Raw genomic sequence first — 15,694 nt, forward strand, 5'->3', positions numbered from 1 at the left:
TCATGAAGCTGGTTGAGAGAATGCCAAGTGTGTGCAAAGCTGTCATCAAGGCAAAGGGTGGCTACTTTGAAGGATCTCAAATATAAAATATATTTTGATTTGTTTAACACTTTTTTGGTTACTACATGATTCCATGTGTTATTCCATAGTTTTGACGTCTTCACTATTATTGTACAATGTAGAAAATAGTAAAAATACAGAAAAACCCTTGAATGTGTAGGCGTGTCCAAACTTTTGACTGGTACTGTATAACTACACACATTTAATATCCTGGGATGTTGGATCCAAGTGAGACATTCAGGGAAAGGGCTTGACTGACTGAGCGGCACCAGGCTTCTATTTAAGGCCGCAGGTTTGTTCGGTAAATGTTTGGTCGTGAATAATGTTATGTTCCCAAAGTTGAATGAATTATGAATTATCATGGCTTTCCTCCAGTTATTACATAGTAATTCTGTATATAATATTTTGCTACAATGTTTAAGATAAGGGCACCCCTGGTGAGCTATAGCTGCTGGTAGATGGGATATGGAAAGGAGACAATATCCTTGCTGGTGGACAACGATAGGGTTGTGTAATAGGTGATGGGGATAAAGGTCAGGGGTCAGGGGTGAAGAGCAGACGACATGGTTCATGTCCTTTCTGAGCCGAGCGAAGCTCCACCCACGCTGCTGTTCTGGTGGCAGACCTCCCTTTAGGTTCAAATAGAATTTTAAATATTTCACATACTTGAGCATTTGCATATTTTATCCTTACTGGAGTGCACGCCAGATGGGCGGGGTTTACATTTTTTAGGACTATACCATTGGTCCCATGGAGCCAGGTAAGCTGAATCAAGCACAGCTACAGTATTTGAAATATGTCAAATACAGTTTGAACCCAGGTTTGTGTGGAGGGCCCCTCCCATCCTTCACTGGCCACCAAACCAGCGCTCAGGTCAAACATACTACGTAACCACTGGCAACATGAGAAATGACATGAGCAAAACAAAAATAGCTTGTAATAACATAGATCAGTCTGGTTCTTTCTTTTAACGATGAAAAACACAATTACAAAATAAAAAAAATATATGTTTTTACCGAACCAAAAAACACATTAAATGTGATGGAAACAGCTGCCATTATTGAATGAACCAACACAAGTCCCCATACTAGCCTCTAATGACCTCTCAGGAAGACCTTTCAGGATGACCTTTCAGGATGACCTCTCAGGATGACCTTTCAGGATGCTCACTGCTTGTAGGTCCAGCTAAGAAAATCACTGTTCTCCCCTAATGATAAGTTTCTTGTCTCTTTTCCGTAGCTCTGAGTACCTTAGTAAAACCCACCCCGAAGGGAAACATTTCTGAATCTGATTTGAGTTAGGCTGGAAAGAGCAAGAAACCTCCATGTATGGGTGTCGTACATGATCCAATGCTCGTCTACATTCTGTTTCTACACAAATAAAGGACTTTAAGGATATTAAGTATTACTGAGTAGTACCTCATAGTATAATTGATTAAGTACTCAATCAACCACTCAAGGAATCAGACATCCAATATGTCCGTGTGATTTCTAATGAGGGAGATAGTTGGGGAATGTCGTGATGTGAATCGAGGCTCAAGCCCTGAGCAGTGATCATTCCTTGTGGTCACTAAGGCAACCTGGGAACTTGTTGGTATTGAATTATTCCTGTAATTTACAAAACAAAATAAAAACAAGACGAAAAACAAAACAACAACAAAAAAACATTTCCAGCATCTCCCAGTCAGTCTCCATCTTGAAACACAATCACTAAGCAACAACAAAACTCCCAATCAAACACATTGAAATACTGGAATTCAACAATGAATTAGAGCAATTTGACATCCATACATGACTTGTGCTTATTGTTTGAATTGATGGTCAAAATAAATAAACTTCAAAACAATCAGAATCTCGTAGACTCATTTTGATCGTTGTGGGACAGACGGAACTCTGAGCACTGACTGGGGGATTCTGGGAAGTGTAGTCTGAATGCAGCTATTAAATGTGGAATTATTTGGAAGACTTGAGAAACATGGCCGCGCGATGATGTGTTTGTCCGTTCCGGCTCCTGTGTACGTAGCAGCGTGAAGTTGGGGATGCAACTCGCGAGTCCTCACACGCCGGACTCCTCCTCGGATCCTGGAGGTAGAGAAAAAGACGACAGGTTTATTTACCTCTCCAATGCACAGAGACATGACACACAGGATGTCAGGAAGAACGACACACATGGGGCTCTTCCTCAATTCCTCTCTCCTCACCTTCTTTCCCAAAATGCAATTCATTCAACTTCCCTCCAATTAGGTTCATACGGAGGTGAGGAGATAGAATGCAAAAGAAGCACGGAAAGACAAATTGAGCTTAAGACATAAAAACGATGACCTTATATAATACCATTCCTATGGGGGAAACGATGACCTTATCTAATACCATTCCTATGGGGGAAACGATGACCTTGGAGAATACCATTCCTATGGGGGAAACGATGACCTTGGAGAATACCATTCCTATGGGGGAAACGATGACCTTATATAATACCATTCCTATGGGGGAAACAATGACCTTGGAGAATACCATTCCTATGGGGGAAACGATGACCTTGGAGAATACCATTCCTATGGGGGAAACGATGACCTTATATAATACCATTCCTATGGGGGAAACGATGACCTTGGAGAATACCATTCCTATGGGGGAAACGATGACCTTGGAGAATACCATTCCTATGGGGGAAACGATGACCTTATATAATACCATTCCTATGGGGGAAACGATGACCTTGGAGAATACCATTCCTATGGGGGAAACGATGACCTTGGAGAATACCATTCCTATGGGGGAAACGATGACCTTATATAATACCATTCCTATGGGGGAAACGATGACCTTGGAGAATACCATTCCTATGGGGGAAACGATGACCTTGGAGAATACCATTCCTATGGGGGAAACGATGACCTTATATAATACCATTCCTATGGGGGAAACGATGACCTTGGAGAATACCATTCCTATGGGGGAAACGATGACCTTGGAGAATACCATTCCTATGGGGGAAACGATGACCTTGGAGAATACCATTCCTATGGGGGAAACGATGACCTTGGAGAATACCATTCCTATGGGGGAAACGATGACCTTGGAGAATACCATTCCTATGGGGGAAACGATGACCTTGGAGAATACCATTCCTATGGGGGAAACGATGACCTTGGAGAATACCATTCCTATGGGGGAAACGATGACCTTGGAGAATACCATTCCTATGGGGGAAACGATGACCTTATATAATACCATTCCTATGGGGGAAACGATGACCTTGGAGAATACCATTCCTATGGGGGAAACGATGACCTTGGAGAATACCATTCCTATGGGGGAAACGATGACCTTATATAATACCATTCCTATGGGGGAAACGATGACCTTGGAGAATACCATTCCTATGGGGGAAACGATGACCTTGGAGAATACCATTCCTATGGGGGAAACGATGACCTTATATAATACCATTCCTATGGGGGAAACGATGACCTTGGAGAATACCATTCCTATGGGGGAAACGATGACCTTGGAGAATACCATTCCTATGGGGGGAACGATGACCTTATATAATACCATTCCTATGGGGGAAACGATGACCTTATATAATACCATTCCTATGGGGAAAACGATGACCTTGGAGAATACCATTCCTATGGGGAAAACGATGACCTTGGAGAATACCATTCCTATGGGGAAAACGATGACCTTGGAGAATACCATTCCTATGGGGGAAACGATGACCTTGGAGAATACCATTCCTATGGGGGAAACGATGACCTTATATAATACCATTCCTATGGGGAAAACGATGAACAAGATGGCAGTTGTTCACATCATATGTAGCTATATAAAAAAAAGTTTAAGGACTGGTTGAACACCCACCCTGATTATTGTGTAGTGTTTGGCAGTATAAACATAAGTCTGTGTTGCGGTCGTCCCCTGGGCTGTGGGGACCGTGGTGGCGCCTGCTGGAAGGGGGTGGGGTTATGTCCATAGGGACCCCAAGCCCGGGCCCCAGCAGCTGGGGCTCAGAGTGGGCCTGCTGCACCCGCTTCTGCCACACCACATGGTGGGGCCCTCCACAGCAGGGCCAGTCCTCTAGGCCCCCCAGGGGCCTCATTCCTCCAGAGTCCAGGATGAGGGGCACAGGCATGGAGAGCAGAGCGGGGGGCAGGTCGGGAGGGGGGCAGCAGTAGCCCTGGTCATAGTGGATGTGGATGCTACAGTCGTCCTGCAGGTCCAGGTTCTGTTGGAAACGCACTGAGGGGCCGTCGAGCACACAGTCGCCCAGCCGGCCCGCCCTCCGGTGGGGGTGGCCCCCGTGGCTGTGGTCCTGGTGACAGCAGGTTGGTGGGGGTGGTAAGGGGGCTGGGGTTACCAGGACTGGAGGGAGGCCTGAGGGGTGGCTGAGGTCATGGCCCTGACCCTCTGTTCCGTGGCCATGGGCCCCTCTACTGTCTGTGTGGTCTGCCTTAGGGCAGTGACAGGGGCTGTCTTTCAGAGGGCACACTGGGGAATCTTTGTCCAGAGCCGGGGGGCTACTGCCAAAAGCAGTAGCCCCCAGCTCCTCGTCCGACCCCCTGCCTGGCCCCTGGCCCTGGGCGTGCTCCCTCTCCCCTTCCTCTCGGTAGTGGTGGTGTCTGTGGCGGTGGTAGTGGATGTGGCTAAACACAGCCTGCTGCTGTTCCTCAGAGCACCCTCCTCTTCTTCCTCCTCCTCCTCGTCCTCTGTCTCTGTTCACCACTGAGTCCAGGGACCTGGGTCTCTGGGCCCCTGCCTCCATGCTGTCCCTGCGGCCTGTCGGTCCCGGTCCCGGCCCGTAGTACACAAACGGATCATAGTCACTGCTCAGGGAGCTGCGGAACGTGGACCAGCTACCATACACACCCTGCAGGGACACGTCAGTACAGTTGAGGACCGAGTCACTGGAGGAGCCGTGACAGGGGCCAGAGCTAGAGTCACTGGCCGGCCCATCAGCCAGGTAGCCACTGTGCTCTGTCCGGTAGCTCCCCCCAGAGCAGCTGCCCCCCTCGTTCCCCCGGCTGTGGGCTCCCCCTGCGGAGGCGCGGGGAGCAGAGGAGGGGGCGTGGTGGAGCCTGGAACTGGAGGCGCTGCGCTGGGAAGGGCAGCCGGAGCGGTAGGCGTGGCAGGAGCGGCGGGGCCCGGGGCCGTAGTGGGTATCCATAGGGTGGCCTGCTATCTTGCAGCTGCCCCCGGCTCTGTGGGGCCTTCCGGGGCCCTCTGCAGGGTGGAGGTATCCGCAACCAGGGCCCAGGGGCCGACTAGGGAGGAAGCGGTGAGTCTGGGGGTCCAGAGGCGGGGAGCCGCTATAGTGGCCCAGGGAGGGGTATGGACCAGAGGGACCGCGGGGGTAGTGAGGCCTCATGGAGAAGGGGATGGGGTGGGTGTGGAGGAAACCCTGGCTGTGCTCGGGGGTCTGCTGTAGTCTGGTCCTCCGTGGCTGTCCAGACAGCTCTGAACCTGTGGAGCATTACAACACACAGTCAGACAGACAGGCTACACAGACAGACAGACAGACAGGCTACACAGACAGACAGACAGACAGACAGACAGACAGACAGACAGACAGACAGACAGACAGACAGACAGACAGACAGACAGACAGGATACACAGACAGACAGACAGACAGACAGACAGACAGACAGACAGACAGACAGACAGACAGACAGACAGACAGACAGACAGGATACACACACAGACAGACAGACAGACAGACAGACAGACAGACAAGCAACACACACACACACACAGTTAGACAGACAGACAGACAGACAGACAGACAGACAGACAGACAGACAGACAGACAGACAGACAGACAGACAGACAGACAGACAGACAGACAGACAGACAGACAGACAGAGAGACAGACAGACAGAGACAGACAGACAGACAGACAGGATACACAGACAGACAGACAGACAGACAGGATACACAGACAGACAGACAGCGTGTAAAACTGTATTTTCACTGTATAATTCCCTTATCCAGTATAATAGTAATACTGAAGAGTGGGTGAAGGTTCAGGTGCTTCCTCCTCTTAGGCCCACTGTAGAGCTGTGGGTAAAGGTTCTTGTGCTTCCTCCTCTTAGGCCCATTGTAGAGCTCCCCTATTTTATTTGTTATTTATTTTCTATTGAACCTTTATTTAACCAGGAAGGGCTCATTGAGATTTAAAATCTCCTTTTCAAGAGCGTCCTGGCCAAGATAGGCAGCACCAAGTCATTACAGACAAACAACATGGACAAACTACAAGAAATCAAGTAAAAACCATTGACCAAAAACCCTCGTGGTTATGTCATGTCCTTACCCATGATGGTGACCAAAAAACCCTCGTGGCTATGTCATGTCCTTACCCATGATGTTGTGCATGCAGAGGGGACAGGTGCGGTGCTGCAGTAGCCAGGGGTCCACACACTCCTTATGGAACTCATGAGCACACGAGATGATCCTCAGGTCCTGTCCCTCCAGGAACTCATCCAGACAGATGGCACAGACGGGGCTGGAGTTAGAGCTGCTATTAGACCCCCAGCCCCCACGGTGGCGCTGTGAGCCCCCGCAGCCCTGAGAACTGTACATCCGCGTCTCCAGACGACTGATGGCTCGCATCGTCTGCTGGTGGACTGAGTCCTGTGGTCGTAGAAGAACAAGCCGTGTGGGATGGAGGTTAGAGAACCTCAGAATGGACTGAGACATGTCAAAGTTCAAATTCCAGGGAGATTTTTCTGGTGAATGTTTCAGCTGTATATTCAGTGGCCACTATCCTTAGTGTTTGGTCTACAGGACTTACACTAAACCACTTTTAAGATGGCTGTATTCTGCAGAGATAAAGACAAACCACTTTTAAGATGGCTGTATTCTGCAGAGATAAAGACCTTGGTATTGATAGATGAAGACAGATACATTGAGACTGGTGTTGTTGACTGACTCACCCAGGTTCTGCTGGACTTGCATCGATACCGGAAAGCAAAGATCGTAACGATGGCCAGAATAGCAAGGACTATAGTGAGCAGGACAACAACATCATAGTGGGCCTGGAAAGCGAGAGAGAGGAAAGAGAGGAGAGAGAGAAATGAGAGAGACAGAGAGAGGAGAGAGAGACAGAGAGAGGAGAGGAGAGAGAGACAGAGAGAGGAGAGACAGAGAGAGGAGAGAGAGACAGAGAGAGAGAGAGAGGAGAGGGAGAGAGAGGAGAGAGAGAGAGAGACAGAGAGAGAGGAGAGAGAGACAGAGAGAGGGAGGAGAGAGAGACGGAGAGAGAGAGAGAGAGAGGGAGAATCAAATCAAATGTATTTATATAGCCCTTCGTACATCAGCTGATATCTCAAAGTGCTGTACAGAAACCCAGCCTAAAACCCCAAACAGCAAGCAATGCAGGTGTAGAAGCAATGCAGGTGTAGATGCACAAGTGGTTATCTCCACTCTACCACGAAAAGACTTCCACCCTGTCACCATACAGCCGGTAAACGCAAGTATTTCCCGTGACTCTGCCTCAAAACCAAATCTTTACCTGTTTACCTGGCCCACCACTCCACCCTGGACTTGAACAGCCTCTATGACCAGGTCCACCTATACAGGGCAGCAGTGCCCACCTTCGCCCGGACTCTAAAGGACATCGCTCTCAAATGCAGCCCCAACACTTCACACAGGAGCAACAGATCAATAGACACCCCGCCCAGACCAGCGAGACCCCCCCTAGACCTATACATAGAGGACCCACGCTGAGAGGACTTACATCCAGACCACAACACCACCAGACACATACACACCCCCACCCCAACCAATCAACACCCCCCCATATCAACCATGCCCACACCCCATTTAGGCCCCCTAAGATCAGACCTATGCCCCTCCTGCCCACCCCATGCACCCCACCCCCGCAAAGAGTGTCTCAACATGGAAGTCACATATACGCCCAGGTCGTGAGCAGGCAAACAACAAAACTCAAACACAAGCCCAAGCCAAGATGCTCAGATGCTCAGCAGGCTCTGCTCAGCAGGCTCTGCTCACACTTACTGGTCTGAGGCCAAACCACACGACCAACAACATTGGACACTTTATGGAACACAAAGCCTTCACTTCTCACCCTGGAATATCCAAGGCCTGAGGTCATCTGCCTTTGGCCTAAAGAGCAGGAACCTGGACTTCACCAAATAAATCAGAAATACAGACATTATCATCCTACAAGAAACATGATATAGAGAAGTCGGACCCACTGGTTGCCCTCTGGGTACAGAGAGCTGGTAGTCCCATCCACCAAACTACCAGGTGTGAAACAGGGAAGGGACTCAGGGGGTATGCTAATTTGGTATAGAGCAGACCTAACTCACTCCATTAAATTAATCAAAACAGGAACATTTTACATTTGGCTAGAAATTCAAAAGGAAATGATCTTAACAGAGAAAAATGTCCTCCTGTGTGCTACCAATATCCCCCCACTAGAATCCCCATACTTTAACCTCTTGAGTGTAGGGGGCAGTATTTTGATGTTTGGATGAAAAACGTACCCAAATGAAATTGTCTGTCTAAATATTGTCTGTGAGTATAACAGAACTGATATCGCAGGCGAAAACCTGAGGAAAATCCAACGAGGAAGTGCCTTCTATTTTGAAAGCTCCCTGTTCCATTGCATGCCTTCCCTCCATTTAAAGGGATATCCACCAGATTCCTTTTCCTATGGCTTCCACATGGTCTGAACAGTCTTTAGACATAGTTTCAGCCTTTTTTTCTGAAAAAATGAGCGAGAAAGATCACATCGCGTCAGTGGATGGCTGGGAGCCAGCAGAGTTTTGCATGCGCGAGCAGCTTGGAACAGACATTTTCTCTCTCTCTCCTATTGAAAAAGCTACGGTCCGGTTGAAATATTATTTATTGTAAAAACAACTTGAGGATTGATTATAAAAAACGTTTGACTTGTTTCTACGAACTTTACGGATACTATTTGGAATTTTCGTCTGCCCGGTCGTGACCGCTTGAGCCTGTGGATTTCTGAACATAACACGCTAACCAAATGGAGGTATTTTGGATATAAAAAATATCTTTATGGAACAAAAGGAACATTTATTGTGTAACTGGGAGTCTCGTGAGTGAAAACATCCAAAGATCATCAAAGGTAAGCGATTCATTTTATTGCTTTTCTGACTTTCTACTTTGCTGCTGTTTGAAATGTTTTGTCTGCTGAGAGAGATGTCCTTACATAAACACTTGGAAAAATGCCCAAAAATATATTTTTTGGAAAGCTGACATGCCAGGTGGATTAACAACAAGCTAAACTGTGTTTTGCTATATTGCACTTGTGATTTCATAAAAATTAAATATTTTTAGTAATTTTATTTTAATTTGACGCTCTGCAATTCAGCGGATGTTGACGAAAATGATTCCGCTAAAGAGATGGGTGCGCCAAGAAGTTATTGAAGACAGCTTCTCCATCTTGGAGGGGGAAATCAATCATTTCCAGGCTTAGGGACATGTACTAGTCTGTGGCGACCTAAATGCCAGAACTGGACAAGAACCTGACACCCTCAGCACACAGGGGGACACACAACTACCTGGATGACAGCATTCCCTCCCCCATATGCCCCCCTACAGTCTAACAGAGCAATACTCAATCATGAGGTATCAAAGCCAAAGGAACTGAGTAACACTAAGAAATGCTATAGATGGAAAGAATGCAGTTTGGAAACCTACCAAAAAACAATTAGGCAACAACAAATTAAATCCCTTTTAGACAATTTCTTGGGTAAAACGTTCCACTGTTATAGTGAAGGTGTAAACTTGGCAGTAGAAAATCTTAACAGTATATTTGACCTCTCAGCTTCCCTATAAAATCAAAAAATCTCAAAGAAAATGAACAACAATGACAAATGGTTTGATGAAGAATGCAAAAATCGAAGAAAGAAATTGAGAAACCTGTCCAACCAAAAAAAATATAGAGACCCGGAAAACCTGAGTCTACGCCTTCACTATGGTGAATCACTAAAACAATACAGAAATACACTACGGAAAAAGAAGGAACAGCACGTCAGAAATTAGCTCAATGTAATTGAAGAATCCATAGACTCTAACCACTTCTGGGAAAATTGGAAAACACTAAACAAACAACAACACAAAGAATTATCTATCCAAAACGGAGAGGTATGTGTAAACCACCTCTACAATCTTTTTGGCTCTATAACAAAGAACAAACAGCAAAAACGTATACATTATCAAATACACATCTTAGAATCAACTATTAAAGACTACCAGAACCCACTGGATTCTCCAATTACCTTGAATGAGCAACAGGACAAAATAAAAACCCTCCAACCCAAAAAGGCATGTGGTGTTGATGGTATCCTCAATGAAATGATCAAATATACAGACAACAAATTCCAATTGGCTATACTAAAACTCTTTAACATCATCCTTAGCTCTGGCATCTTCCCCAGTACTTGGAACCAAGGACTGATCAGCCCAATCCACAAAAGAGGAGACAAATTTGACCCAAATAACTACTGTGGGATATGCATCAACAGCAACCTTGGGGAAATCCTCTGCATTATCATTAGCAGCAGACTCGTACATTTCCTCAGTGAAAACAATGTACAGAGAAAATGTCAAATTGGCTTTTTACCAAATTACCGTACAACAGACCACGTATTCACCCTGCACACTCTAAATGACAAACACACAAATCAAAACAAAGGCAAAGTCTTCTCATGTTTTGTTGATTTGGGGCGGCAGGGTAGCCTAGTGGTTAGAGCGTTGGACTAGTAACCGGAAGGTTGTGAGTTCAAACCCCCGAGCTGACAAGGTACAAATCTGTCGTTCTGCCCCTGAACAGGCAGTTAACCCACTGTTCCCAGGCCGTCATTGAAAATAAGAATTTGTTCTTAACTGACTTGCCTGGTTAAATAAAGGTAAAATAAAAAAATTTCAAAAAAGCCTTAGACTCAATTTGGCATGAGGGTGTGCTATACAAATTGATGGAAATTGGTGTTGGGGGAAAAACATACGACATTATAAAATCCATGTACACAAACATGTGTGTGGTTAAAATTGGCAAAAAACACATATTTCTTTCCACAGGGCCGGGGGGTGAGACAGGGCTTCAGCTTAAGCCCCCACCCTCTTCAACATATATATCAACGAATTGGCACTAGAAAAGTCTGCAGCACCCGGCCTCACCCTACTAGAATCTGAAGTTAAATGTCGACTGTCTGCTGATGATCTTCTGTCACCAACCAAGGAGGACCTACAGCAGCACCTAGATATTCTGCACAGATTCTGCCAGACCTGGACAGCAACACAATTAGATCCAACCAAATCATGAGAAAACAAAAAGATAATTACTTGATACATTGGAAAGAATTAACAAAAAAAACTGAGCAAACTAGAATGCTATTTGGCCCTAAACAGAGAGTACACAGCGGCAGAATACCTGACCACTGTGACTGACCCAAACTTAAGGAAAGCTTTGACTATGTCCCTACTCAGTGAGCAAAGCATTGCTTTTGAGAAAGGCCGCCGTAGGCAGACCTGGCTCTCAAGAGAAGACAGGCTATGTGCAAACTGCCCACAAAATGAGGTGGAAACTGATCTGCACTTCCTAACCTCCTGCCCAATGTATGACCATATTAGAGACACATATTTCCCTCAGATTACACATATTTACAAGGAATTTGAAAACAAACCCGATTTTGATAAACTCCCATATCTACTGGGTGAAATTCCACAGTGTGCCATCACTGCAGCAAGATTTGTGACCTGTTGCTACAAGAAAAGGTCAACCAGTGAAGAACAAACACCATTGTAAATACAACCCATATTTATGCTTATTTTTTTTCCCTTGTGTACTCTTATTATTACGACATCGGCGATCTGGAGCACCTGGCGGTGAAGTTGGCATTAGAGGAGTGGAGACACTGGCTGGAGGGTGCCAAGGAACCATTTGTCATCCTCACCGACCATCGGAACCTACAGTGCATACGGACAGCGAGGAGACTGAATCCGCGCTGAATCCAAGGCATGTCGATTAATCCCTCTTCCTGGCCCCTCACTGCTCTTCCAGCAGGTCTTCTGGCATTATGGCCTTCCAGAGGACATCGTCTCCAACCGTGGCCCCCAATTTATATCACGAGTTTGGAGGGCCTTCTTGGAGAAGCTCGGGGTCACGGTCAGCCTCACCTCCGGGTACCGGCCTCAGTCAAACGGGGAGGTGGAAAGGATGAAGCAGGAGCTCGTGAGGTTCCTGAGGAGTCACTGTCAGGATTGGCAGCATGAGTGGGCACAATTCCTTCACTGGGCAGAGTACCCCCTAAACTTGCTAAGTCACTCCTCCACTGGGTTGACCTCCTTCCAGTGTGTTTTGGGTTTCCAGCCGGCCCTGGCCCCGTGGACCCCGGGCCAGACCGCTCGGTCGGCATCGCCCTGCGGCTAAAGCCGCGCGTCGGGGGTGGGTACTGTCACATCTTCTCCTGCTCCTCCCCTCCAAATACTAACCACCGGTCCTGGGATTCATCATTACGCACACCTGGACCTGGTACTCATCATTACGCACACCTGGTACTCATCATTACGCACACCTGGCACTCATCATTACGCTCACCTGTTAATCATTATGATTCACACCTGGACTTTATTTACCTTCATCATTTCCTTCCCTTTATACAGTGGGGCAAAAAAAGTATTTAGTCAGCCACCAATTGTGCAAGTTCTCCTACTTAAAAAGATGAAAGAGGCCTGGAATTTTCCTCATAGGTACACTTCAACTATGACAGACAAAATTAGAAAATAAATCAAGAAAATCACATTGTAGGATTTTTAATGAATTTATTTTCAAATTAAGGCTAGCTTTTTCAAACAGAAATTTGCATTCTGTAGCACATACTCCAAAACGTTCTGGGAAGTTCTGTAAAGTCCATGGAGAATAAGAGCACCTCCTCCCAGCTGCCCATTGAGGCTAGGAAACATTGTTACCACCAAAAAATCCACGATAATTGAGAATTTCAATAAGCATTTTTCTACGGCTGGCTATGCTTTCCACCTGGCTACCCCTACCTCGGTCAACAGCTATGCACCCCCCACAGCAACTTGCCCCAGCCTCCCCAAATTTCTCCTTCACCCAAATCCAGATAGCTGATGTTCTGAAAGAGCTGCAAAATCTTGACCCCAACAAATCAGCAGGGCTAGACAATCTGGATCCTCTCTTTCTAAAATTATCCACTGCAATTGTTGCAACCCCTATTCCGAGCCTGTTCAACCTCTCTTTCGTATCGTCTGAGATCCCCAAAGATTGTAAAGCTGTCTCCCCCTCTTCAAAGGGGGAGACACTAGACCCAAACTGTTACAGACCTATATCCATCCTACCCTGCCCTGCCCTGCCTCTAGACCCAAACTGTTACAGACCTACATCCATCCTACCCTGCCCTGCCCTGCCTCTAGACCTAAACTGTTACAGACCTATATCCATCCTACCCTGCCCTGCCTCTAGACCCAAACTGTTACAGACCTATTTCCATCCTACCCTGCCCTGCCCTGCCTCTAGACCCAAACTGTTACAAACCTATATCCATACTACCCTGCCCTGCCCTGCCTCTAGACCCAAATTGTTACAGACCTATATCCATCCTACCCTGCCCTGCCCTGCCTCTAGACCCAAACTGTTACAGACCTATATCCATCCTACCCTGCCCTGCCTCTAGACCCAAACTGTTACAGACCTATATCCATCCTACCCTAAAAAACAGATCACCGACCATTCCGAATCCCACCGCACCTTCTCCGCTATGCAATCTGGTTTCAGAGCTGGTCATGGGTGGACCTCAGCTACGCTTAAGGTCCTAAACAATATCATAACCGCCATCTATAAAAGACAATACTGTGCAGCCGTATTCATCAACCTGGCCAAGGCTTTCGACTCTGTCAATCACCGCATTCTTATCGGCAAACTCAACAGCAATGGTTTCTCAAATGACTGCCTCGCCTGGTTCACCAACTACTTCTCAGACAGAGTTCAGTGTGTCAAATCGGAGGGCATGTTGTCCGGATCTCTGGCAGTCTCTATGGGGGTGCCACAGGGTTCAATTATCGGGCCGACTCTTTTCTCTGTATACATCAATGATTTCTCTCTTGCTGCTGGTGATTCTCTGATCCACCTCTACGCAGACCACACCATTCTGTGTACTTCTGGCCCTTCTTTGGACACTGTGTCAATTAACCTCCAGTCGAGCTTCAATGCCATACAACTTTCCTTCCGTGGCCTCCAATTGCTCTTAAATGCAAGTGAAACTAAATGCATGCTCTTCAACCGATCGCTGCCCGCACGTGCCCGCCCATCCAGCATCACTACTCTGGACGGTTCTGACTTAGAAAATTTGGACAACTACAAATACCTAGGTGTCTGGTTAGACTGTAAACTCTCCTTCCAGACTCACATTAAGCATCTCCAATCCAAAATCTAAATCTAGAATTGGCTTCCTATTTCGCAACAAAGCCTCCTTCCCTCATGCTGCCAAACATACCCTCGTAAAACTGACTATCCTACCGATCCTTGACTTCGGCGATGTCATTTACAAAATAGCCTCCAACCCTCTACTCAGTACTATCACAGTGCCATCCATTTTGTCACCAAAGCCCCATATACTACCCACCACTGCGACCTGTATACTCTCGTTGGCTGGCCCTCGCTTCATATTTCGTCACCAAACCCACTGGCTCCAGGTCATCTATAAGTCGTTGCTAGGTAAAGCCCCGCCTTTTCTCAGCTCACTGGTCACCATAGCAACACCCACCCGTAGCAAGCGCTCCAGCAGGTATATTTCACTGGTCACCCCCAAAAGCCAATTCCTTCTTTTGGCCGCCTTTCCTTCCAGTTTTATGCTGCCAATGACTGGAACAAATTACAAAAATCACTGAAGCTGGAGACTCATATCTCCCTCACTAACTTTAACCTCTTAGAGCTCTAGGGGCGCTATTTCATTTTTGGATAAAAAACGTTCCCGTTTTAAGCGCGATATTTTGTCACGAAAAGATGTTTTGGAAAGAAAACACTCTGAAGTTTCAGAATCTGCAAAGATTTTGTCTGTAAGTGCCCCAGAACTCATTCTACAGGCGAAACCAAGATGATGCATCACCCAGGAATTAGCAGAATTTCTGAAGCTCTGTTTTCCATTCTCTCCTTATATGGCTGTGATTGCGCAACGAATGAGCCTACACTTTCTGTCGTTCGCCCAAGGTCTTAGCAGCATTGTGACGTATTTGTAGGCATATCATTGGAAGATTGACCATAAGAGACTACATTTCCCAAGTGTCCGCCTGGTGTCCTGCGTCGAATTCGGTGCGCAATTGCCAGCTGCTTCCACTTTACCATTTGATTCAGGGGAGAAAGCATGTGTCCAAGAACGATGTATCAATGAAGAGATATGTGAAAAACACCTTGATGATTGATTCTAAACAACGTTTGCCATGTTTTCAGTCGATATTATGGAGTTAATTTGGAAAAAAGTTTGCGTTTTGAGGACTGAATTTATGGATTTTTTTTGGTGGCCAAATGTGATGTATAAAACAGAGCTATTTCTAATACACAAGGAATCTTTTTGGAAAAACTGAGCATCTGCTATCTAACTGAGAGTATCCTCATTGAAAACATCAG

General features: G+C 46.5%; 1 protein-coding gene across 1 annotated transcript in view; it reads right to left on the reverse strand.

Moving 5' to 3' along the window:
• Positions 1-975: 975 nt before the first annotated feature.
• Positions 976-15,694, reverse strand: part of rnf43 (ring finger protein 43) — a 217,294-nt gene continuing 202,575 nt past the window's right edge. Inside the window, exons 5-8 of the mRNA XM_036989594.2 lie at positions 6,996-7,097; positions 6,420-6,693; positions 3,927-5,525; positions 976-2,141 (exon numbers count right to left, since the gene is read on the reverse strand). Coding sequence (XP_036845489.1) covers positions 2,116-2,141; positions 3,927-5,525; positions 6,420-6,693; positions 6,996-7,097 — 2,001 coding nt within the window. The 3' untranslated portion in view covers positions 976-2,115. The remainder of the gene's footprint in view (positions 2,142-3,926; positions 5,526-6,419; positions 6,694-6,995; positions 7,098-15,694) is intronic.

The sequence above is a fragment of the Oncorhynchus mykiss genome, chromosome 10 (genome assembly GCF_057628025.1).
Source record: "Oncorhynchus mykiss isolate SJ-2025 chromosome 10, ASM5762802v1, whole genome shotgun sequence".
NCBI classification, from domain to species: Eukaryota; Metazoa; Chordata; class Actinopteri; order Salmoniformes; family Salmonidae; genus Oncorhynchus; species Oncorhynchus mykiss.